The following is a 26,578-nucleotide window of genomic DNA, read 5'->3' on the forward strand; positions in this document are numbered from 1 at the left end:
GCTGTGTAGATGCAACTCGTCGTTTATCTTCTTCGCTGGTATGTGTGCTCAGCAAGGCAGTTTTGTGTTTGAGCGCCCCCAAGTTGTGTTTTACTGTAACTTCAGAAGCTATAGACACGTGTGCAAAAGCGCCATTCTCATTGGTCGCATAGTTTTCGACGCGGCGCGTCCAACCAAAAAAACGAACCCGAGGCGTTTTTTAAAAAGTGACGTTTTTACGCGTGGCGTTTTTTCGCGTCGGTGTGCACACTCACGTTGGTGCCCTTTGTTTAGTCACGAGGCGTTAAACGTCGGCGAATATCGTGGGCGAAATTCGTCCCGGTGTGAACGGGCGTTAAATCTTTCTATGAAAGCACATTCTAGACCACAAAGACGGCCAGTAGATGTCACACAGCATTTATTCAGAAGACCAGACTTTTTTTTTTTGCTCCAACCTGAGTATCCAACCCTGCAGTAAAAGAACAAAATCCACACATTCCTTTCAAAAACATACACATTTCAAATGGAATGAAAACAGCAACAGTGTTTTCATTTACATAGTAACAAGCAAAGCAAAACTGAAAAATATATATATACGGCCTGAATTAACCAGGACAGAAGAAATGGATCTGACATCAGCTGCAGGTTACACTTCAGTAGATTTGAATTTGTATTTGGTCCGTTTTCTTCCCCTGAAATTCAAGACAAAACATGTTTTCGTTAATTTATTACCATAATATGAAACTCAGTTTCAACACTTTGAAATAAGTCTAAATGCTAAGACCATAAAGATTAAAAACATCAAAAGCTTTGAACTATCTTTAGTCTAAGATTAGAATATGGTGGATCATCCAATATGGAAAACTATCATTTTGTAAAAATAATCCAGCTATTTATTACAAGAACACATAGTTCTGAAGCTGCATTTACACAGAACGTGATTTGCACGTCAGCGATGTCCAATTTCAATGTTAAGTTTATGAACATTTGCACTCAGATTGCGCTGTGATTGGAGCGTCGAGTTTATAAACATATTTTTGAACAAGCGTCTAGCAGCGAATTCATCCACATGGAGGCAACCAATGACAATCTGACCAGCGAATGCCGTTTGGTGTGAGCGCAGCTAAAAGTTAAACCCAGTCTGCTTGGAGTTGATCGGTCCCAGCAGAGTCATGCAATGCATTACCAGTCTGAGAGGGTAATGTTCTAGCTCTAACTTGATGATGAACGCCAACACAGCCACCCGCAGTGATGGGACGGTTACTTACTTCAGCTCTTTCTTTAGTCGGTCCAGCTTATTTTGTAGCCGCTCATTCTTCACACGCAGGGAATGGTTGGGAACAAACCAGGCTGCTATGAACTTAAACACCAGGACAACGTGCTGCACAGAAACAAACGTGGTAAATACTTCCTGAAGACACCTTCAGCTGTCCTCGCCTTATTTCTGAGACAAACCTCAAAGAGGATGACAAAGGCAAACCGCGCTGCCACCACCAACCAGAAGTGAAGGGTCAGAGAGTGGTCTTCCTCACTTCTGAAGTCTCTGAAGCTGCAGACACAAGATGAGGCTTTATGAACCAGTGTGGAAATCCCTTTGTTACAGAAGTATTTGTAGAAACATGGACCACAGGATTAAAATTATTTAAAAAAATTTAACTGTAAAAGAAAGCATTTCTGTGGGACTGCAGTGATGTGTTGTAGAGTCCTGTTGCCGTAGGGAGGAATGAACGGCGATGGCGTTCCTTCTTGGTGTGTTGGCGTAACAGTGTTGTACGACGGGAGCTGCTCCGAGCCTCTACATCCATGATGGAGGTCAGTTTCACCCAACATCATTGTGTCGGCCCCTTCCTTAAGTGTGCCCAGCTGCTCCCAGCCCTGCCCAGAACAGCCTAGAAGTGTGGAACCATCATGCTTTGGGGCTGCTTATCAGCAAAGGGACCAGGACGACTGATCCATGCAAATGACAGAATGAATGGGACCATGTATGGTCAGATTTTGAGGGAAAACCTCCTTCCATCAGCCATGGCATTAAAGCTGGGTCTTTCAGCATGACAACAATTCCAAACACGTTGCCCGGGTAACAAAGGAGTGGCTTCATAAGAAGCATTTCAAGGTCCTGGAGTGGCCTAACCAGTCTCCAGATCATAACCCCTTAGTAAATCTTTGGAGGGGGTTGAAAGTCCTTGTTGCCCAGCTACAGGCTCAAAAGATCACAGCTGTAGAGGAGATCCGCATGGAGGAATGGGCCAAAATAGCAGCAACAGTTTGTGAAAACCTTGTGAAGACTTAAAGAAAACAGTCGAATGATGTCATTACCAACGAAGGGTGTGATACAAAGTATTGAGATGTACTTTTGTTACCGACGTTCAAACTAATTTTCCACAACAATTTGCAAAAAATTGGGATTTCTTTTCCCATTTTGTGAGAAATCCCAGGCCGCCCTCATCCTTAAAGTGGTAAAAGTTGCACAATGTCCCTTTCACAAGTTTTTACAATCTCAAACAATTTTCACAGACTGATCAACATAATTTAAAATGTCGACCGCTGGTTTAAACTTTTTTTGTTCACTAGATTTTATGCAGGATCCATTAAAATGAGATCTACAGCAAGTTTCCCTTTAACTTGAATTGGAAGCTAGAAACGAGGCGCCAACTTCAACAATGTCTGACTTACAAGGTGTGGTGGAAAAATACTACGAATTATAATGAAAGAACCATCATAAAACCTGGTATTTTCTAATTAGGATTATAAATATCAATCACCGTATTTGCAGCGTTTTATGTAAATCACGCTAATTTGTCTTTGTACAAGACATCTGCTATACAAATAAACTTGCCTTGCCAAAGTGATCTGCAGCTTGGGGGCTGGGAACCAATGGCGTGGAGGACTACTGAAGCTGGTACCGTCATAAAAGGTCTGTAGGAGTTCCCTCTACACCAAATGAACTTAGCCTTTTCAGCAGGTGGAAGCAAATGTTGGTTCTTTTCATACAGGCCATCTGTTTTTAGTTTAATCCAGTTTATTTCTTCAGATGAACATCAAGGTATCTAGAAGTGTCCACAGTCTCAGTGTCTGAGCCCGAAAAAGCTCACAGGTGTTTGTGTTGGAGGGTTTCATTTGAGATCAACTACAAGCTACTTGAACTTACTGGTGTTCAGTAGCAGAAAAGGGTTATTTAGCATTTATCCATACAACATGTGCGTGCACAATAGTTCATGTCTTACCTGCACTCAGTCACATTGAAGAGATGTCTTTGGTTTGGAGGAACAAACTCATCTGGGTTGTTGTCAAACATGTAGGCCGTCGTCAGAGTGCTGTTAATGTAACCACTCATGCAGCTGCAGCAACACAACACATGATGGCATCTCAGAGTCTGTCTGCAGAGGGGACATCGGCCATTTTGGGGGACTTACTGTGTGTCGGTCACTCCTCTGGCGCATGGGCCGTACACGTAACGGTAGACGAGGCGAGGAATGAAATCGGATGTGATTCCAATGACCAAACCGTTAGCAATCACTGCCAATACTCCAACAGCCTCCAGGACCATTGTCCAAATACCTACAGACACAAATCACATAACCTCACCAACAACCTGATCCTGAATGTTGAGAAAACCAAGCAACTGGTGATTCACTTCAGTAGAACATGCAGGTGCACACCCCACTCTACATCAATGACACTGCTGGGGGGATCATCCCACACACCAAGCTCCTGGGGGGCCACGTAGCTGACAACCTCACATAAACGCAGCACACCTCATCCACTGTAAAGACGGCTCACCAGCACCTGCACTTCCTGCAGAGGCTAAAGAGGGCCGACCTCAGCCCCTCCACCCATCATTGGGGTCACACTGCCAACCATCGGGGACCTGGCAAAATAACGCTGCCTGGCGAGGGCAACACAGATTACCAAGGACCCCACTCACCCACCTCATGAGCTTTTCTTCATCCTACCATCAGGCAGAAGATTTTGCAGCCAGCCATCCAAAACAGTGAACCTGCACAACAGCTTCTACACAACTGCCACCGGACTCCTGAACCCGGGTAAAACCTCAGGTTTTAAGCGTACCTGTTAATCCGCCTAGGCCTACCTCTGTTTTTGCTTTCCTTGGCACATGCCAGTTTGCACAACATCTCTTTGCACAGCTGTATTTCCTGTATTTATTTAAATTGCATCTGCCTCAGTGACACATTTCTGACTCTGCCACTTTGATTGAGACATAAACCAATGCACAGCTCACCAATGGTGTTGGTCTTTTTGGGAACCAGGCGTCTCTCCAGCCGGACCATCTTGATGGCATCCAGACGGATTTCAAAGATGTTGTTGATCAGAGCGAGCAAAGGTGCAAGAGGGAACGCAGCCACAAATATGGTGGTAAAGCTGAACTGAATCACTGAAACAAGAACCAGCGGCACAGTTTATGACATCATCTTCCTTTGCAGATGAACATGAAGTGTAATTGTAAACAGTAAATGAAAAATGCTGAAACAGCAGCAAGTAACTAAATATCATGACATAGTTCTACACTTATTAATCTAAAGACACTGCAAAACAACTAAAAGGGGGCTTAGGAATTCAAAACAAGTTTCAAAATAGGAAACTAGTTAAAATGATTTTTATAGAGATAAAAATATGCTAAATGTTTTTTTTATGCAATATGTTTATTAAAATGCAAAATATGTTAACCTAGCCCAAAAAAGGTTTAAAGGAAAGAAACGAAACATTAAAAATTCCAACATTGGTAAAACAAATCCAGAATGTGCTTCATACTTGATCAACTGCAATCGGGTTATGGACAATGCTAACAAAATTTAGCCTTACAACTTAAAGACTAAATTGTAAAGAATATAGAAGATAGCTGGAAAGCTTTTGTTCTCATACACAGTTTAATGAACGGTACAAGTTCATTAAACCTGGAAGCTCCCTGAACTTATCTTTTTAAATGATTTTAAAGCCAGACTGAGAGCACTTGAGGTCAACTCCTTTAAATGTAACTGTTTTTATAATTGAAATTGTAATTGTATTTGTTGTCTGTGTTTGTAACTTTTTGCTGCCTCTTGGCCAGGACTCCCTTGTAAAAGAGGTTTTTAATCTCAATGGGACTTTCCTGGTTAAATAAAGGTTAAATAAAAAAATAAAATAAAAAAAAGTTAAAAATAAATAAACAGTATAATGACATTTAAAAACAGCTTCTAAAGAAAGGGCACACAGAAGAGTAAATAAACAATGTACACAGTCAGGTATCAGATTTTAGTGTTGTTTAAGATCAATGAGCTAATTGAATGGAATGTTTAAATGATGGGGAGTTTATTCAGAAGACAATGTTGGAGCGACTGGTAGAGGAAGAAAAAGTGGTTCAGCTTCACACAAGTTTAAGTTATCCAACAACAGAGAATTGATCATCAGGCCTCAATGTTTTCCACTGCAGTACCTAATAATGTAGACTCTACAACTGACCAGTTCACACTAGTGTAGACACAATTAACCCGGGTCGCACGAACATCCAAAAGGTTTCTTATTTAACTCCAATGGGATTTTGGCATGGGGGGTGAAAGTGTGTCTGAGGATGAACTCACTCTGAAAAGATGGATTTAGAAGAATTGCTCACTTCTCAATAAACATTTTATTTATGTTAATTTGGGTCTTTTTTATCCAACATCGCTACTATAAGATTTCTGTCCAAAGACAAAATGACTGAACTAATGTGGACTTACCCATCTCCAGGAACTCATTGAACAGACTGAAACAGTCTGAATCAGCCAGCTGGTAGTTTTTCAGCCACTCTGCTATTTTGCACACATCACACGGCTCAACACAGCCATTTTCATCACGGCAGGAAGACCGGTAACAGTGACCACACTTCCTCCTCAACTTCTTCGTGGCCCTTTTTCTCCAGCAGTTCTTCAGCCAGCTGTAGGAGATTGACACACAAAAACCCAACCCTGTTTTTCTCTGAAAAAGCTCAGACTAAAGGAGTTGGGAAGGAACACTTACGGGCCGATGAATTCAACAATGTTGTTGATAACCTGTTTCAGCATCATGATGATGGCCATCTGGATGAAAAGGTCTGTCAAACAACCGCTGGGGTGGCACTGTGATAAGCACACAACACACAAGTTAACACAATGCAGTCTGAACTTCTGTGGAAACTCAGTCCTCTTACCTCCTCCAGTCTGTGTCCTGCGATGCGTGCATAGTTCCCAGGGTGGCCATTTATCCTGTTGAAACAATAAAACAAGTTCATTAAAACTGTGTGACATCCTGTCGACAGCATTTTTTAATCAATTAGCTTCACTGCAGAAATTGATGAAGTACATTAGCCTGTAATTTCAGAGCTGGGATCCCTGAAATCAAAAGCAAGAAATAAATCAAGGAACACATATAACGGTGGAGACACCTTAAAGCAAAAAAGCAGTCCACACTCCTGGTTCTGGAAGAAGACAACACCTCAACATCTAGGTCTGCTGAAGTTCATGCTCTTTGTGTTCTAACCAGCTAAACACTGATCTTTTCATCTTGGTTGAACATTTATCCTTTATGAGAGAGCAAACAACACAACATCATCAGCATATGGCCAAGCTTTTGTATTCAAAGTAGATCCCTAAAAATAGCATGGTCTTAAAATTTGTTTGCATGATGCAAAAGATCAGCTTTTACCCAAACCTACGTTTACTCACATGGTGAGAGTCACTTCTTCAAAACATTTGTATAGTAGTTTGAAACTAATGTTCAAAGCATGCATGCGTGTGTGTGTGTGTGGGTGTGTGTGTGTGTGTAATTCTGTGTCCCTGCGACCCTGTTCAGGGTGTACTGTAACCCGCCTTCACCCAACAACAGTACCTGGGTCATACCTGCCAAGGAAGAAAGCCACATAGAAGAGTGAGGAGAACAGAGTGAAGAACTGGAAGGTGAACATCTTGACGGTGAAGCTTTTCTCTTTGGCAGCAAATGAGTTTGGCTTCTCTGAAAAAGAACAGAAAACATTTGAAAAAAAGACAGCCTAATGATCTAAAAACAAGATCCTTTGAGACCGAGTTAAACAATTACATTGTGTCATTTCTCCAAGTCAAATGAATCAACACTGTTGGTGTTTGTTTTATTTGCCAAACCCAATTCTCTGGACAGGGAGAATGATCCATTGGGAGACTTTGAAGATCTTGCCAACCTCTGTTCCCGTCTTCAGCCCCTTTGAATGGACCCTCTGCCAGCTGTCTGGACTCACCCCCCACCACTACTGCAATCTTTTTAGTGCACACTAAGCCTCGCAGAGTTTTTAGGTGACTTTACTGTTCTGTCTTCCCACCTATAAACTTTCTAATTAACACCTTGCTGGGAGACTTCAACATTCATCAGGAAAATGCCTGCCCCTCCTTGTCTGATCTGTCACCTTTGTGTCTTTTATATTTGTTTTTACGTTTTCTCACTTTGTGCATGTTTTATGTACTATATATGACTGTCTACTGTACATGTATATTTTCTATTAATGTATTTAATTGATTCTTTGAAGTTTTTAGGTTGACGATTTTAACACCTGTCCAGGGACTACAGATGAAAAATAGCCTCTGGAATAATTTTGGCGCATTGCAGCCATGCTTTTAATGTGCACTGTCCCTGTTAAATAAATGAATACATAAAACTCGTAGCACCTCTCAACAGGAGACTGCATCTTCTGCCCTGACAGGAATTGAGTAGCTTGTGGACTAACTCTGGACCTAATCTGTTGTTCTGGTTTCTCAACCTTTGACTGTTTGTCTGTACTCCTGTAGCATCTCCATCCATCCATTTTTGTGAACCCCCTGAATCTTTTTCAGGGTCACAGGATCCCAACTACTGTTGAGTGAAGGCAGGGTACGTCCTGGGCAAGTGGCCTGTCTCTCTCAGAGCCACACAACCACTTTCACATGCATGCTTAAAGACAATTCAGAATCACCAGTCAAGCTATGAAAGATTTTTTGGGATTGTGGCAGAATACTAGAGGGAGTAAATGTTTCTCTGTTGCCACCCAGGAAGAGCTAATAGCTCAGAACAAATTCTACAATTTTGATGTGCTTGAATCCTACCTAAGGCAAAAAAAGTTAATGTAGCGCAGGGGTGGGCAAACTGCGGGCTGGATCCGGCCCGCCCCCATGTTTGGTCCGGCCCACTGAACACTATCAGAGACCCATGTTTTTTTTTGTTTTTTTATCTGGCCACACAATTAAGACGTGACATTTTCTTCCCCCCTTCTGCAGTCTGTGTCCTGATCTAAAAATCTCTGACAAATAGAACAGAGCAGAAGACAGTCTTTCTTTTCTATGTCACAGTTCATCTTTTCCGGTTTAGCTCTTTCTTTTAGAGCGATCATGCTGCTTTTTTTTTTTTTTTTTTTATAACTTGTCCTGTCCAACAGCTAGGCAAACAGATGAGAGCTGAGGGCCTCTTGTGTTGGACATATTTTATTCTAACAAGAGGGGTTATTCATCTTCAGACAAACCAAAGGTATGTCTGAATAAACCCCTTTTGTAATTGAGGCCAAACTTTATTAATTTCAATCATGTTTGAAAATCTTTGGTGTTGGACCGGACGGAAAAGGAAAGAGGGGAACAAGAGAGAGGGACGTTAGAGAGAGGGGGGGTAGGAGGGTGATAATAGGAGGGGAAGGGGGGTAAGACCATGAAGCAGCATAGAGCAGGCAGGTTTACTGGTTGTTTATCGTTACGGTACGGTTCACATGTAGTACAAAAAGGGCGGGGCCTGTTCACACACACTCAAATATTATCAACACACCTGCTAGCCGCAGAAATGTCCACATGTCAACATGCACACAAAACAGATAGTGTTCACGAACGCATACTTATGCCTTTAAACCAACTAGTGTGAAATCTTTCATTCATTCAATCATGCAAACTATTAGTGCAAAGGTGAGCTAACACCTGTGCTCAGGTGAGTGTTTATGTTCTTCTAAAATGGATGGTGGAATGTGAAAAGAAGGAGGAGGAGCGCCCAGCCACCCCCACACCCATACCCCCGCCGCAGCAGCAGCGGCAGCCGGAATTCCCCCAGCGCCACACGGGAACAGGCAGGGAACAACCGCCCCCCGGGCGACCAAGACCGCCACCCAGGCCAGGGCCAGCAGGACCGCCGCGAGGCCCCCAGAGCCAGAGAGCAGGGAGGCGCAGAGGGAAAGAGAGCGCCGCCCCAGCCCAGCCAGGAAAGCAGCCCCCCGCCGCGCCGGAAGAGCCCAACGCAGGGCCCCACCGGAGAGGGACGCCCACAGCCCCAGACGAGCACCCCACCACCACCCAGGAGTTCCGGGCATCCCCCCGCCCCGACCCCAGGTACGAGCCAGGACCCCCCAAGGGAGACCCGCTCCGCACTCCAGGCAGCCACCCACCCGGCCCACGGTTGGTCCAGGTAGGAGCAAGGCAGGGGCCCGCCGCCCCCGCCCAGGAGGGGGAACCCCGGGGAAAAAAGGGCGGCCCATAAGGGATGTTATAAATATGGCCCGACCAGGCTCGGCCATGTTGGAAGTTTGGCGGGGCCCAGCGCCCAGGGGCAAGGACCAGGACCCACCCCCCAGGGACACGAACACCCCCGGCTCAGGTGTAATATGAACCCCCCCACCGTGCGGAGAGAGCACCGCCGGGCCCAGGGAGCCGGCACCCAAGGGACACGGCCGCCATCGCCAAGGGGCCCGCACCCCCCACCAGGGACGGGGTAGGGGACAGATGGACCCAGGTCCCACCTTCCTTGTAAAATGTGTGTGCGTGTATGGGTGTTTGAGAGGGTGTTTGTGTGCATGTGTGTGTGTTTATGTTTGAATGTATATATTGAAGGGGGAGGGGTGTGTGTACTAAGGGGGGTGCAGTTAAAATTGGCGAGTAGGGCACTAAGGGGACATCTCCTGATTACTCACAGTGATGTCCCCTCACCCTCCACACCAAGGGGCCCTAAATGTCTAAGGTGCGGTTAAAATTGGCGGGTAGGGTGCCAGGAGGACATCTGCTGCTTGCTGGCAGTGATGTCCAAGCACCCCCCCTACCAAGGATCCTACGTGTCTAAGGTGCAAATAAAACCGAAAGAGGGGGGGCCCACTCCATACGGCAACCATAGGAGGGGGGCCACTCCCAAGTAGCCCCCCCCCAAGGCGCATCGCAGGCTAAACCCCCCACCCCCTCACCCTAATATGAGGTTATATAAGGAAGGGGGTAAATTGGGGACAGCTGGTAGACTGTCCCCCGGTGGTCAAACAGCCGTCCCCCAGCCCACCCCCAGCAAAGGGGCCAGGGCCACCCAGCCCAGGGGCCCACCCCCGGAGGCGCCGACACCCCAGGCCCGGCACCACCCACCCCACACAGAGAGAGAGGAGCCAGAAAGCGTCGCCCCCCCCCGGAGCAAGCCCAGGCCCCCACCCCCAGACGCCGGCCCTAGAAGAGCTCTGGTCAGGCCTCGACGGGACCGAGGAGGCCAACCGGCCGAGGCAACCACTGATTGCCTCAGCGGAGACCCCGACCCGCTAGCCCCCCCGACCCGTACTAATAATGGGCCCCCCCTCCCCCCCAGAACGCCCCCCCACAGGACAGGGCCGACAAGCCCCCCACCCCACCCCACCCCAGACCCCGCAGCCGAAGCGGGTGACACCCAGAGCGACCGGGGGCCCCGAGAGGGTTGGCCATGTGGGTGAATTCGCTGCTGGACGCTTGTTCAAATATATGTTTATAAACTCGACGCGAGTGGGAGGAGCTACTATCACATGTTTTTAGCCTGATCGCTACAACGAGCGATGACTTTGTTTGTCATGACCAAAAGACCCGGATGATGTTTAGAGATCAGGTTTATTCTGAAGAGCTCTACAAAACCATCAGTCATCCCGTCTCCATGTCTGGGTTCATGACATCACTTGGTGACTCTCTCGGTACGGTGCTTCACCGTCTGCTGCAGGAGCTGCGTCTGTACGATTTCTGTCTGATCATGCTGCTTTTTTAAACAGCCCGTTCTGTGTCCTGATTGGCTGGAGACCCTGTCAATCAATCTCCTCCGTGCCGTGTCTCCTGTACAGAAACGTGGAGCTCTTCAGATCAGAAATCTGTGATGGATCAGATCTTTGTTTCCATTCTAAGATCCTGGACCTCATTTCTGTGAAGGTTTGAGAATTTAAACCAGAGAAAAGTGTGAAAATGTTCATGTCTGTGTGAGAAAAGTGTAGAAAATGAACAATGAGGAGTTTTACTGCCATAAACTTCTGTAATAATCAGAATCCGTGGATTTCACCGATCACGGGTGATTTTTAGAACGTAATAAACGAGGGAACTCTGTACTGGTGAAAAGGTAAAGCAGATATATGCTTAGCTGCAGCAGAAGACATAGAAATGTGCTTTATTTCATTATTACTGGATGAGAAACAGATGTGCAGGACACAGCTGCTCAGTTTTAGTGCAAACTGTGAGACGTGGGGAGCTGCAGCTTCAAAGTCTTTATTAGGATTATGATGGGAGAGGATCCACTATTATTTTTTTGTGTTTTTTTTTTAATGCATGAGTATCTTTTTCCATATCATGGTGTTATTTGGTCATAGTTTTATTTCATAAATAATGTTATTTCTTTTATTAAAAGGATCATGAATGACTAAAACTTTATTCATATAGCACTTTACAACTCCTTGAAGGAACCAAAGGGCTTCACAATAAAAAAAAAAAAATCTAAAATGGGAACAAAAGTTTTAAACTAAAGAACCCAGTGTGGCCCGCCAGTTAAAATAATTGCCCCACCCCTGATTTAGCGCAATGTCTCCCGATCCCATCTGTCAGGTGTTTCTCATAGCTCAGTTCTGGGGTCTCGTCTCTTTATTGATTATTTTCCCTTCTGCAATATTTTCTGTCAATATAACATCACATTTCCTCTGATGACATCCAGCTCTGCCTCACCACACACACAAGTTCAGATCTCCTCTAACAACAGTAAGAGAACATAAAGCAGAAAAGAATAAAACTATCAATTTCATTCATGAGGGAGTCATTGTGATGAGCGTCACAAACATTAAGACATTCAAACACCGATGTTATGTAACTGAGGGATCTTACCTAATTCACACAGCTTTAGAGAAACCTTCCTATTGACCTAGAGAAAGCAGAAAGAGAAATTCATGTAGTCAAAATATGCATGAACACAAAAAAAAGCTGTTGGACAACCTCAATCAACTCCATAAATGGTAAATATCAAGTCAATCTGTTTGGTAGTCAGTTGAGGTTCACACTGAAGATAAATGTTTGACCTGAGCAGATACGAACCACAGTCATGATCTGGATGGTGAAGTAGTGCAACACAGCTCCTAGCATCACGGCCACGACGTTAGCGTTGTCTCTCATGAACTCCCACCTGCTTTCAGACAGAAGGGGGGCGGCCACCACTCGAAACACCACGAGAGCATGAGCCAGTCCGATGATCACCATCAACTGCAACACATCCGTCAAATTGTCATTCTTCATACTTCTCCAAATACTAAAACTAAGTGTTTTCAGACTGGAAAAATTATTTGGTCCGGATAGAACCTTGTGTTTGGTCTGTATCAGAGAAGTGTTGCAGCTTCAACCGGGTCAAAACTGTCCATTGTTTCCTCAGCTAAGATCCAGCCATCATTTCCAATAAAAAGGCTTTTCTGTTCATTTACGTTTCAATGTATTCGTTTAGCCCAAATTCACAACAGTCGTCTCGATGGGCTTCGTATCGGTAATTGAAAAAGTAAAACATAACATCAAAAGGATCATGAATACATAGAATTCAATAGGAAAACACTAAATAGAACTAAAAAACTGACTAAATTAAACTGGACATCCCTGCCCTTAGACCCCCCTTTGCTGTGTTCGATCGTACAGAATCAGTCTTGCTCCTGAAGTGGTCCACAAAGTCCTCACACAATGAGGCGGTAGCTGGTTTGTGTATTCATTTACGTTACAATTGACAAAAGATTCAATTGTGTTGAAAAGGACTCTGGGGCTATTTTCATTTACAGATGTGACATTCACAAAGTATGAATTCCTGGTCTGTTTTACTGAATGAGTACATTGTTTTAATTGGTTCTGGTATATTTGATAGTTTATTTCAGGTTTCAGTTTTCTCCAATGTCTTTCAGCGGACCTAACGTCTCTTGAATTGTTTAATTTCCTCAGTTTTCCAAGGGGGTGTGGGTTTGATTCTTTTTAGATTTTATTGGAGCAACTGAGTGGAGACTAGATTTTATTTTACTGTTAAAACTTTCTATAAGTAGATCACAGGAGGCCGGTAAGACAGGTGGAGAGCTGGAGTGAACAGATGTAATAAATGTTTTTAACCACTTCAGGAGTCATGTAGCATTTCTTCACCGTTCTCACAGCAGTCTCTTGTTTTATAAAACCAGTGATGTTAAAAAGCAGACAGTAATGGTCAGATCCAGCCAGGTCCACAACAGCGGACACACTGGAAGGTAAACCATGACTGATGACAGGGTCAAGAGTGTCCCCCCTGCTGTGATGTAATGAAGGTTTTAGATAAAAATCAAATGTTAAAAAGTGCCATGTTAAAAGAGGGGGGTGGAGTGTTGGTTGCTGAAACTGCTTCCTCAGGCTTTGGTGCTTCCTTTAGTGGACGAGAGCAGTGAGTTTTTGGTTTTCTCCCAGCACGTCCCCTCATAGAAAACCTGTCCGTGTTAGAGGTCTTAAATGCAAAGGCTGGGTGGGAAACATGAATTGGATGGGAAGCAGTGTTGATGGTTGAAACAGTTGTTTGTTGGGGAATGTGGGGGGGGGGGGGGGGGGTGATCCAGAATCTAGTCAGTCACTTCAACAGACCGACATCTGCACAGATGAAGAGGAGGTTTGAACTGGTGTGGGCATGATGGGGGCATGATGGGGGCAGGTGAAGTCTGGACAGAGTGTCTGACGTTGGCAGCTAAAGCTTTGCTGCCCAGTGGACTGGGGTGAATACCATCAGTTTTATAAAATGAGGTTCTGTTCCAAAAAAGATTAAAATTGTCAGTAAAAACAAACTTGTTCAGGCTGGAAGCAGACTGGAGCCAGGAGCTCATACTCAGCAGCCAGCCGGCCGCGGGAGAGGGAGGGGGGAGTTCCAACTTAAAAACAGTCAATAGTTAGGAGTTTAAAAAGTTAGAAAGTTTAATCAATGCCTTTTTGATTGTTTCACACTCTCTATAAGACGTAAAATCAGCCTCCTGACTGAGGAAGGGACAGAACGTAGCAGGTCTGGGAGTTTCTCCAGGATATCCAGAACAGCTGTGAGTGACCGCGTTAAAGAACCGGACCTTCCTCATTATGGAGTCCCAGATTATAGCCGTTGTTGGGCCAAACAGGGTGGGAGGAGACACGGGCGCAGGTGAGGCCACAGCGGAGCGCAGCTGCATGACGGTGGTGGTGGCAGCCTCACGTTCCAGCCGGGGGTCTGCTTGTGATGGCGGCGAGGCAAAAGCCTTGCTGGACTGGAAGCGGACAGCCTCCTTCAGATGCTGCTGACCAGGAGGACGTGGGGAGCTCCAGCCGGAGACGCTCGTCTCTGTGATCCTCGGGGGTCGAGCAGGGTTGATGATGCATCCCGCGATGCTTCCGTGCTCCTCAAAGATCTGTGTGGAAATCGCAGATGGAGTCCAGAGAAGTTCAGGGAAGTACAGCTGTGGGAGACTAGCGAACCGGTTTGAGAGACTCAGGACAGGGGGCTTCTGGGTCTCTTGAGAACTCCTTCTGGGCCTAAGGACAACCACTTCTTCATCCAGAGATCTTTGTTTTGGAGTTGAGAATGAAGAAGGCCGTGGGCAGATGGAAGGGTCCCATGAATCTGTGTCCTGAAGCATGGCGCCATGCCAGGTTAGCCGCTTAGATTGGGCAAAGGAGACATCCATGAACATCGACAGGAGACCATCTTTTAGTCGACGGATGTCTTCTTTAAGGTCAGTAATGATTTCAGCAGCTTTACTGAGAGACTGTGAGTCCAGATCTTTGGTTGCTTTATAATTTTGTCCTGAAATCTCTTCTCGACTCACTGCTGCTGTTGTATGCATGTCTGTACACATTCATATGGAGTGGAGTCGTTGATTAGTGCAGACGGTGTAAAAGTGCGACTCACCATGATCGTAACCATGACCAGGACCAGAGTGCTTCGTTTGAAGGAATGTTGGAAAACTTTGGCTTTGCATTCTGAATCATTGACAATCTCCAAAATGAGTTCCTCCTGATGACACAAATTTATGCAGATGTTACAGAAAAAATACATCCATGGAAGGAAACTGAGAACAAAGAAAACTACTATAAAACTACTATAGTTATTACACATAAATATGTTTGTAAAAAATCTGTTAGTTGTTCAAAGTGAAAATAAATTATTCTAAACAAACCCGCAAAAATAATATTTTATAAAAACTATAGTTTTGAAGATGGAAAAGTTCTCTGTAACATGTTATCAGTGTTATCAGTGGTGAGAAAGTAACTTCCAAACTCCTATACATTACAAATTACTTGTTGCCTAAAAGTTACCCCTTAATTTACATTGTTATTGTCTCTGCATAGTCATGCATCACGACTCCTAACCCTGTATTCAATTGGAATGATGTGATTGGTGGTGACGTCAACGACTGCTATTAGTTTTTCATAAAGCACTGAACAAACATAAATGCAACCAAAAGGGGAACAATCCAGTGGTTTCCAGAAGAGGAAAGGCGGGAGTAAGGACTTAGAAACTCTGTAAGTAGGGACTTTGTCAGTAAAACTACAGAGATGGCCGACATGATGGAAAGAAGGTGGATCTTTGTTGTGTTTAAGAAACTGGATGAAAAGAACGCAAAGCTAATAGATTAGTAGCAGCTTCAAGCTATTTTGTCATCGTGTGGATAGAAAAATGAACGGGAGAAGAGATCCTAAAGGAGATACAATCTTTGATAAGAATGTTCTGGAGGTGAGGAGAGAGTCAAATAGGGTGGCGAGCTTGAAGCTGGAGCTTGAAGGTGTGATGATAAATGTTGTCAGAGGTTAGGTCCCCCAGGTGGGACGTGAGCAAAAGGTCAAAGCTCTGTCAGGAGGGGAGAAAGTGGTGATCGGGACAGACTCTAATGGACATCTAGGTGAAGGGAACGGATGAGAAAGTGATGGAGAATTTTGGCGTTAAGGACAGGAATGCAGAAAGACAGATTGGTGGTGGACTTTGCTTAAACAATGGAAATGGCAGCGATGAAGACATTTTTCCAGAAAAGAGAGGAGAATAAGAACAAACCAAGGTTCCATGAGAACCTGTATGACAGGTTGGATACGAAGAAGGTAGAGGTGGATCCGTACAGGTGAGGCAGAGACACAGAGATGGAAGGATACACAGCAGGTTAGATTGAACACGGACAGACATGGAAATGTGGTGACAGGTTCCACAAGGGGGGTGGAGAGACAGAAGGAGAACTTTGAAGAACTGATGAATGAGGGAAAATAAGAAAGCACAGAGGTGGATGTTGTAGAGCAGGAAAAGAAGATGAGGAGCAGAAAGGTAGATGATCCTAAAAATACACTGGTGGGGGTATGGAAGAGTTTAGAAGAGGAGACAGAAGAGCTTCTGACTGTTTAACAGGATCTTGGAGAGAGAGAAGATGGCAGAAGAAGGGAGATGTGCTGAGTATAGAGATGTGAAGCTGATGAATCACTCACTGGAGTTATGGGAAAGAGTGGAGTAAGCTAGGACATGTATGAGAGCTGAAAAACAGTTGTGAGATGGTCTGTAGGTTAGGAGTTGAAGGTGACAATGGGACTCCACCAAGGAGCCCCTTCTTGTTTGCTGTGCTGATGGACAAACTGACAGATGAGGTAAGATGGGAATCTCTCTGGACCATAATGTTTGCAGATGACACTGTGATCTAGAGAGAGCATGGAGAAGGTGGAGGAACATCTAGAAAGGTGACGTTTTGCCTTAGAAAGGAGAGGAATGGTCAGCTGCAGCGAGACGGGGTATCTGAGTGTAAATGTGAGGAACTCAAGTGGAACAGTGAGGCTACGGGGAGCAGCCAAGATCAACGGAGAGCGTGGGAAAGAGGCAGAGATTTGTGCAACCAGGTTGGAACAGTTGGTGGAAGGTTTCGGGTGTGATGTGTAATCAAGGAGTGTCATTAAGAATGAAAGGAAACGTGTGGAAGACTGGTGAGAGCAGGCATGTTGTTGCAGAGCCAAACCTCTTCCTCACTCCAGTCGTAAACCTTCCATCTGGACACATACTCTGCCCGTTCTCTCCTCCAAAGCTCCAGGAATAAAGTGGCTGAAACCCCAAAAGACAAACCTATAACTACACAATCACAAATGACACAACAAACATGCTGGAATGACAAACTTACCCCAGATGGCCATGAAAATGGCAAAAGCCACTGTGCCTTCATTGTCAAACAAATGGCTGACCTGTGGGGGGGGGGGTTGGACAGAAAAGGGTGGTTTTACTCTAAGATATCCAAAGTTTTAGTTTAAATGGGCAGTAAATGCTTAACTAGGTCACACATTTTTTTTAGTTTGGTCTTTACCCGATGTCCTAGAAAAAAAAAGCATTAGAAAATATTTCACAGTTCAAACAGCTGCTCATGGGGGGCAGACAGACGAGCTCAAACCAGCTGAGCTAGAAGCGACCAGCTAGCTATGCTATTCATTCATTCATTCATTCATTCGTTGTCTGCCATTTTATCCCTGTCGGGGTCATAGGGCTGCCGGAGCCTACCCGGCCACTTGTAGGCGAAGGCAAGGGACACTATGCTAGTCTTCTGTCATATTTCTATTAGAACTTGTAAAAACCTTTCCATATTTATAGCAGATATTTTCCAATGTCTTTTCCTTAACCCATTAACACATCGGCCTTAGCTCCAGTGGGCACAAAGTAACTTTTCTCTGCACCAGAATCCGTTGGTATCGTAAGAGTTACGGTAGTTCAGTGCCTTTCATTTTGTTGTCCCCGGCGACAGTTCAGGTGTTAAAAGGCCTTCAATGGCATTAGGAGGATGTCCCAATTTTAAAGTAGTTTTTTTCCATATTTTATTTTATTTACATATTTTATCTAAGTGCACAACCCTACAAGGCACACACAGCACTGATGAAATTCCCTCTGAATATTGTTGGTATGTGAGAGATTTTATCATCCATTAGCATCACAAAAACGAAATGTGACCCAGAGGCACGTTTGATTGGTTGGAGCGATGACATTTACATTACTCACAAGTTCAGGATATTGTGAAAAACTGGAAGTGGATGTTGTAAACAGTGTTTGTATCAATTCACAGATTTTCAGGATAGAGAGGGAATTGTATTGTAGTGATAGACACTCCTCATTTTCTATTTTCCACATAATGGTCTCACAGTGGATCAGTGTGTCTGATTTATCAGGGCAGAAGCCAAAAAAATCTAAAAGAAAAACATTTTCAATGTGACATCAATGTCCACATTCTATAGGTGTAAAAAACCAAGATTCATTCAGACAGCCATGAACACAGTCATGAACACACAACATCCCTTAACAGACAAGCACTACCTGGCTATAGTGCCTTCAGGTTGGTAGTAGACAGTCAGGTGTTGCAGGTGAACTTGTCTGAAAGTGTCATCAGCAGACTTGCTTCCTTAATGAGCTCGTATTTATCTGGCGAGAACTTCAGAGCTGATAGTAGGAGGAGAAACGCTGGGCGGCTTCAATAAACACTCCAGTTGTCAGGAGTGGTCTTCTGACGGGAACATGATGAGCAACGGGGAAGAAAGAGACTTTCTGATGACAGAGGGTTTGCGCTCAGTGAATTTAAACACGCGTCTGCAGTGACGTATGTGTCAGACATTTGTGTCATGTCAATCAAGTCCCGTACTTGTCGGAGAGGATTTTGATTGGCTGGTGGTCATGTCCTTGAAGATCGACCGGTCGATCGCGATCGACGTAATGAGCACCCCTGTTGTAGATGGTCCAGTCAATGCAGGTTCTTACATCAGAAACAAAGAACCATCATCTTCCCCCAATTCCACTAGAACACCCCTAACTCTCTGTTCATGGATGATAATATTCCACCACATTGCACCAGAATTGTCACAGCAATGTCCGCTAGATCAGTGTTTTTCAACCTTTTTTGAGCCACGGCACACTTTAACCTTGACAAAAATCCCGCGGCACACTAGCATCCAAAAACATAGATAAATATAAAAAAAAGAAAAAGCTCAGTCTGTATTGATCTACAGTCCCTCCACAATCTCACATGCATTTTTGTTATAATTGTTGCAGAAAAAGCTGGAAACTGCAGCTGTTTTTTTTTAAAGATGTATTAAAAATTAAGTCAAAAGATTCAAAAACTGTTTGATGTGTGTTCGTTGTTTTAAGACGTTAAGAGGAGAGACTCATTGTGCGCTAATAGTCACTTTACTGCATCATGGGAGATGTAGTGCCGATAATCCGCCGACCGTGGAAAGACCAGCGTCTTTGAGCTTCATGGTTTTGTTCACTTGTTCCAGTCTGATACCAGATTCTGTGGAAAGCTACACCGCTAAAGACGAGCTTTAGCTGGTATTTTTGTTAGAACAGAGAGACTTTTTTGTGCTAAATCGAAACAAGGAAGTGAATACTTTAACCACTTCTGATTGGTCTGATGACATGTGATTAAGCCTTCAAGATTGATTGGTGGAGACAGTTAAAGGGGCGGGACTTTTCCTTACACAGTTATAGCTGCAGCTAAATCGCGGTACTGTCATTCTTGTCAAAGTGTCTTTAATAGGATCATATAAACAAAAAGAAAAAATAATTTTATGATATTTCATATTCTTAACTTCTCAGTGTTTTATCAGGGCCTGTTTGGATGAATAAAGAGCTGAAATCCTGGAGATGGAAAATGTTTTTAGATCAGTTAATGAGGGCAATTTCCCACGGCACACTTGACCATCTCCCGCGGCACACTGGTTGAAAAACACTGCCCTAGAGCATGTCTAGGGCCAGCTGAAGTAGAGGCTGGATGATCGGACCCCACCCCCAAGTGGCCTGACAGAACTTGTGGAACAGTGGAACGCCTCAGAACATCATGGGGTTAGTAAAGAGCAGGAGGCGCCGCTGTCAAGCTGTCATAGCAGCAAATGGTGGAAATACCCGCTATTGACACGGTCAATGTTTGCTATTTGGGGCGATCTTTATTATTGTTGTAATTATGGGGAAATAAATGTCAAACCAACAAAAATGGTGTTTCTACTCATTCATTGTTTGCAATATCAAAGGGAATTTTTAATCTATTAAAAATTCAGATCAAACAGCAGAAGCACTGATGTAAAAACAATATCCTTAACCTATTGTGAGTAGTGTATTTATCTTCTGGTGGTGGAACAAAGAACAAAAAAACAAAAGATTAACCTTTGCATAAGTGCAAGTGTCAGACAGGTTCCATGGAGGACATCTTTTCTCACATCGAGGACACATGGTGATGTTGGAGTCACACACTTCCTTACTGCAAATAAAAGCACAAGTGCAAAAAGGTTCATTTGCATTCAAAACCAATTTAACAGACTATATAATTATTTTCAGATTCAAATCAGAAAGTCCATCATGAGCCATGAAAATCATTACAGAATTTTAATCTCCATGGTTACAGACTTCCAACAGGCCCCGGTCGGGTCTAGCTTGACAGAGGTGGGTGCCTGAACGACCCAAACTCTGGTCATGGAACTTGTCTTTTGTACCTTGAACTGTCACCTCTCTGAGAGGGAAAGAGCCGGACCTTTGCTGGAGGTTGAGAGGTACTGGCTAGATATTGTTGGGCTCACCTCCACATCCAGCCTTGGCTCTGAAACCAGTCCTTCAAGAGGGGTTGGACTCTCTACCATTCTGAAGTGGTTCACGGTGAGGCAGCAGGCCAGTCTGGGTTTACTGGTGAGCCCCCAGCTCGCCCTTTTTAGTCATTTAAGGCAACCTTCAGCTGTATCTTGGACACTCTGGTAAAGTGAGAAGAGGAGCTGTCCACTGATCACTACCTGGTGGTGTGAGCTGAATTTACTGGCAGGGCAGGATGCTGGAAAGACTTAACAGACGCAAACATGCTGGGACGGTTTGCTGGGAACATCTGGTTGAGCCCTCCGTTACCTCAGGGAGGTCTTCAACTCCCACATATGACGACAGTGATTGGTCTGAGTGGGTCTGAGGCAACGTTTCTATGGCAACTACTGTCGCCAATCAGTAGTTAGCTTGTGTGAAGTCCACATCCATTCCACTGAAAGCAGCTAGGGAGAATCTGTCAATCAAATGTTTAAGGTGGGGCCATCGGAGGTTTAATAGATCTCTGTTAAAAGACCAAGAGTTTATCCAATTCTTTAAAAAAAAGATTGGGCAACCTTCTTAGAATTAAACAACACTCCTGCCCATCACCACCAGGGGGCACCACATGCTTTTACTGAGGCATCTGATTGGTCAGTTTACAACTTGAATAACTTGAAGAACATGAAGAAAATAAGGATTATGAAGAACATAAAGGGTTTCAGAGCTACAATGGTTATTCTGGCCAATAGAATGAGCAACAACTGTCTATTTCTCTATAGAAATCTATGGGACTTTGGCTTCTTGCAGCCAGCAGGTTCTTCCTGTTTGGAATGTGATGGGGAGGGGGGTCACTTAGTCCAGTTCTCTATTTACAGTCAATGGCCTCCCCACAGACAATATTCAAAATCCAAAAGCAACGAATAAAAACTAATTTCATGGAACCAGTCACCTATGTGGTTTTAGTCTATTTAGCAAACTTTTACTTTTAAGGTTTTTCTTTTGAAAAAGGAGTATAAAAGTTGTATTTGTAAGGAGGGACTGTAGTATGTCATATTTTCCAACCATAAGACTACCACAGCCACCAGGGCGCCATGGTGATGAACTACAAACATTTTGAAAAACTTTAAAAGTTGTGTGTTTGAATTGAATTACATATAAATAAACAATTAAAAAACATTTGATTTCATCCAATCAAAGGAGTTTAAGAAAATTTATAGAAACCTTTAAGCTGCTCCTAAAGTTACAAAAGCAACTTAAGTCAAATGTTTGTTTTCAATTTCCCAAGATGGGATTAATAAAGTATCTTTATCTTTATCTTATCTTATGTAGCGGAGTAATTGTAACTTGTTCTGACCCACAAGTTACTAAGATGTGTTTTTCTTGTGTAACTTCACGGTTACATCACTGTTACACAAGAGGGTGCCATTCATAAATGTGCAAACTCATTTCTGCAACAACGTTTTTTGGCTATGTGAAAACATGTATCGATTTTTTATAATAATTACTGTTTTAGTCTAAAGTTTATGTGGTCAGAATCAGGCTGACTGCATGCACACCAAATATATCCTGATTTTTGATTTTTATTGAGCTTATTCCCAGTTACCTGAACTTTATAGGCGTCTAATCAGTGATGACAGCAGAGACAGTGGTTTGATAGATGCAATAGATGCAAACTCTTGGACAGTTTGCATCTATTAGTGTGTTGGTGAGGCCCATTTGGAATATTTTAGCACACATTTTAGGACAAACCAAGACATTTTTGTCAAAGCTCTTACAACATTTCCTCAAGCATACCTCACAGCAAAACATGTTTGAGTTCCATTCACACGCCTGTATCTGACTCACATGAGAGGGTTGGTGTTGAAAAATGCGAGGGCATAAAGGAACACCACAACACCCAGAACAGCGGCTGGAATCAGCAGAGTGGTGTACCAGCCCAGCCACAGGTAATACAGGGCCACCTTCTCCCCGAAGTATTTCCTGGTCAAAAACAAAAAGTTATGACCGATAAGATGAATTATCCTTTCATCTGAAATATAGACCATCTGTTATTAAACGTACAACTAAGACAAATAGTATTTGACTGCGACGCACTTTCCTTCTGTTTAGGTGCATTATGTGTGCAAGCTAATTATTATTAAATTGTAATTTCTTAACCAACAAAACAAGCAGCCTAAACACGTTTACCCTTCTACCAAAAACACCCCTTCATGACCTTAAAAGGGAATCAGAAGACATATGAAGAAAACTCAGTAAAATAAAAGAGAAACAAATGCTGAACAAATAAAAACTGAGATATCAGTTTCAGTCTACTGATATGGTTGGGTTTCATTCACAATTCTGTGAAACCTTATAGTCTATCAGCTCTGAAAGACTTACCACTGATCTGCCAATGGACAGAGTCCTGGCAGAGAAGACTGCTGCTTCTTTCTACCCACCTGAAACCAGTTTCTATGATTAAAGAGTAAAACCTCTGCCACCTTTGACCCCCAACTACCTGAATGAGAATTGTTAGCTCTGGCCTTCAGGTCTTTTACAGATTGTTGTGGTCGTCTGGATGAGACAACAGTCAGTAAACCAAAGACTTCAAGGTTTCTTCAAAGACTTCCTGATATTCTCTGTTGGACTAGGATTAGTGTCCAGGCTGTACCTGCCCCCGCCTTAAAGCAGCTGGGGTAGGATGGATGATTGAATACGTTCTGCCACAAACTGATGAGACTCTGCTAGAGAGCCACAACCAAAGATCCAGACAGTTGGAGACGTGGACTCACTGGATGTCATCGTACGGTTGTTTCATGAAAACGGCTGTCCATCGCGCCCAGTTCCCCTCCAGCTTCTTCTGTTCCGTTCTCTTCAAAGTAAAATAAACACAAACATGACTTTTGTAATCTTTTTGCAAAAGTTTTTCTTTCATAGTTTTTCACACCAAAAACTTTCCTTCTGTAAGTAATGTTAGATTTCTTCTTCTTTTTAACCCAAATGTAAGAAGGCCATCATTTTAACACAACCCCATTATTCTAGTGGTGTGGTTTTAAGTTCTTTGATTACAACTCCACTTATATAAAGTAATAATATGTCATTTTAAAAACGTTTTAACATCCCCTGCATTTATAGCCATTGATTACATGATTAGAAGATCACGTTATCTAATGTAGAGATGTAGACTTGTCATTTTTACCAAGTCCGTGTCACGTTTGAGCTTTAGAGTTTGAGTCAGGCGTCCAGTTTCCAGTCACAAGTTAAAGTCAGTTTATGTCTGTGATCCACAGTTCAAGACACATTTCAAGTCAGATAGTAAATCTAAGTCAAGTCTTCAAGACAGTCAAAATTGAGTTCAAGTCAATTTTTCACTCTTTGAGTTTGAGACTAAAACAAGTCTCAGCGGATCCAAGTTGAGGTTTCTGATCCAAGTCGAGTTTGATGAGAATTCTGTTTAGACTTCAATCTTCTCTGAGGATCAAATCCAAGTCTGAGTTTCTATTTCAAACCATTAGAGCCTCAACTTTCCACAGAGCAGCAGTTTTCTCTGCATCATGATGGAATCAGACTCACCTCATGCAAGCAGAACATGGTTTCAAAGACGCCATCGTTCATCAGATCCTCCAGACCTTCTGTTCCCTCTATTAGATAGAGATAGATATGCTTTTATTGTCATTATCCATTGTACAATGAAATTAAAGCCATCCCTATTTCTGTGCAAGACAAAAATGACGAAATATAAAATATATCAGAGTGTACAACAGGTACAAGTGTAGAAATATAAACTGTACTAAAAGAATGTCCAAAGATTGTGTGCAAACATCAGATGTGCAAAAAAAACAGCAATGAGGTAGAGAGTGTTTATGTTGGATAAATACTTAAGTGGGCAGAAGTATAGATGAGCATATGTACATATACATATATACATATATAAACATGTACATATGAATGTGATATTGCAGATTTTATCTGTGCATTTTAGAGAAATAACATCATATCTCTGTGAGAAGATGCTGCACTGCTGCACATTTTCTATGCTGATGATGTGATTATGATAAACCTAAAAAACAGCAGCTCCTACTCACCTCCTGTGTCTATCTTTGTCTCATTGAGAATGGAATTAACAATCCTGATCCTGAGGGAAAAATAAAAGTGTGATAAAGTTCAGACAATAGAAACATTGACAGTGAGACACGTTTTCAGACTTTCTCCTGTTGTTGTTATTCACAGCTTAATAGAGATCCTGATTCTGGAAAACAAACATGTGAATGTTCAGCTGAACTCTGGTTTGGACCATCAGAGGAAACCAGCTGGAACGTGGATGAAACATCTTGGTGAATTTTCTCAACTCTGGAGATTTTCGTTAATACTTGAGCAAGAAAAAAGGGAGGTGAACATTTAAAAAAGAAAGTGGTAAATGTCAAATTCCAGATCTCATTTCTCTCCACAGATCAGTGTGTAAAACCTCCAGGATGTTTTCTGTTGTTTTCAAATGGGTTTGCAAAACAGGCTGAAATGAAACGGTTTAACAAGTCTCTGCCTGCGTGCCTGTGTGTCTATGTGTATTTCTCTCTGTGTGTGCGTGCCCATTTAGATTTAGATTTGCATGTGTGTGCAGGTGAGTGAGGATGTGTATGCGTTTGTGCACGTGTGTTGTACCTGGTTGCCAGGGTGACGCTCACATCTTCACCGTTGCAGGAGTCTGACACTTTGAGGAGGTACCGATAATCCTCAAACTTCTCCTCTGGAGCTCGCAGACCATAAAAGGTTTTTTTATCATCATGGCTTAGCTCCTGCAGAAACATGGCCACCGACATGCACACACACGTGCACGTGTCAGTTCTCCTGGTCTGATCATCTCATCATTTCAATATTTCGGGGAAACTCACCACAACGTGAATCTTTTTCTTATTCAGTTCCTTGATGAAAGCTTTCTCTTTCTGAGTTTTTTCTACATCCTCTTCGTCCTTTTCACTCACGAGAACGAAGTCATAGGGCCTCCGGGGAGCCTGTTGAGGCCCCGCCCCCCACATTAGTCAGCAGACAAACTGCAGTTTGACAAACATTTGTGCGTTTTTTCTGGATCTTTCTGTCTGTCTGACATCAAAAACAGTATGTGTGAAACCAAAGCCGGGTTCTTGAATGTTCTGCTTCTTCTTAAGAAATCCAGTTTGCTCAGAATTATTTCAGAAGCAGCTGCTCCCAGCTCTGCAAAATGTGACTCTTTCAGTTGACAGCTTTCATCCTGTATTGTTGTTCGGTTATTAACACGTCTCTGGTGCCTTACAAAAGTATTTACCCCCATGACTTTTTACCTGTTTTGTTCCATTACATTGTTGAGATCGATGTTTGTTGATGGGGATTTTATGTGACGATCGCTGACGTCTAAGTTGGTTGAAATGAGAACTTTTTTACTCAAAACTATTTTTTAAAAGCATAAGGTCGGATGGTTCTCTTTCTACTGCCGTACAGGTTTTTTTTTTTGGGGGGGGGGGGGGGGGGGGGGTGTGTGGCTGGACACTCTCCCTCTTTCTTTTCGGTCTGAATGCATAAGTATGCTTGTGTGAACATCAGTTGTATTGTGTACATGTTGACGTGTTTGGTATGTGGGCATTTTTGGAGCCCACAGGTATGTTTGTGGCGTTTGGGTGTGTGTGTGTGGAGAGGCCCCGCCCCCTTTTGCATTTACATCACTTATAGACCTCACTGTAATGATTGTAAACATCCAGCAACTTTTTACTTTATGCTGCTTCACAGTTCTACCCCCCCCCCCCCCCCCTTCTTTAATCACCCTCCTACCCCCCTCCTGCATCCCTCTTTCTTCTTCCCTTCTTTTTTCTCCATCCGGTCCAACAAAAGACTGTTACAGATATGAGTAAGATTA

At 43.4% G+C, this 26,578-nt stretch overlaps 1 protein-coding gene across 1 annotated transcript in view; it reads right to left on the reverse strand.

Moving 5' to 3' along the window:
- Positions 1 to 376: 376 nt before the first annotated feature.
- Positions 377 to 26,578, reverse strand: part of LOC101170482 (anoctamin-9) — a 38,427-nt gene continuing 12,225 nt past the window's right edge. Inside the window, exons 3-24 of the mRNA XM_023953744.1 lie at positions 25,584 to 25,703; positions 25,354 to 25,487; positions 24,780 to 24,829; positions 24,268 to 24,335; positions 23,487 to 23,566; positions 22,561 to 22,695; positions 20,317 to 20,410; positions 17,303 to 17,363; positions 17,144 to 17,226; positions 15,067 to 15,171; positions 12,246 to 12,410; positions 12,039 to 12,075; positions 6,831 to 6,942; positions 6,143 to 6,197; positions 5,974 to 6,071; positions 5,694 to 5,890; positions 4,220 to 4,372; positions 3,393 to 3,537; positions 3,204 to 3,317; positions 1,435 to 1,528; positions 1,248 to 1,360; positions 377 to 671 (exon numbers count right to left, since the gene is read on the reverse strand). Of these exons, the coding sequence (XP_023809512.1) occupies positions 626 to 671; positions 1,248 to 1,360; positions 1,435 to 1,528; positions 3,204 to 3,317; positions 3,393 to 3,537; positions 4,220 to 4,372; positions 5,694 to 5,890; positions 5,974 to 6,071; positions 6,143 to 6,197; positions 6,831 to 6,942; positions 12,039 to 12,075; positions 12,246 to 12,410; positions 15,067 to 15,171; positions 17,144 to 17,226; positions 17,303 to 17,363; positions 20,317 to 20,410; positions 22,561 to 22,695; positions 23,487 to 23,566; positions 24,268 to 24,335; positions 24,780 to 24,829; positions 25,354 to 25,487; positions 25,584 to 25,703 (2,259 nt within the window). The 3' untranslated portion in view covers positions 377 to 625. The remainder of the gene's footprint in view (positions 672 to 1,247; positions 1,361 to 1,434; positions 1,529 to 3,203; positions 3,318 to 3,392; positions 3,538 to 4,219; positions 4,373 to 5,693; positions 5,891 to 5,973; positions 6,072 to 6,142; positions 6,198 to 6,830; positions 6,943 to 12,038; positions 12,076 to 12,245; positions 12,411 to 15,066; positions 15,172 to 17,143; positions 17,227 to 17,302; positions 17,364 to 20,316; positions 20,411 to 22,560; positions 22,696 to 23,486; positions 23,567 to 24,267; positions 24,336 to 24,779; positions 24,830 to 25,353; positions 25,488 to 25,583; positions 25,704 to 26,578) is intronic.

Source organism: Oryzias latipes, chromosome 3 (assembly GCF_002234675.1).
Source record: "Oryzias latipes chromosome 3, ASM223467v1".
Lineage (NCBI taxonomy): Eukaryota > Metazoa > Chordata > Actinopteri > Beloniformes > Adrianichthyidae > Oryzias > Oryzias latipes.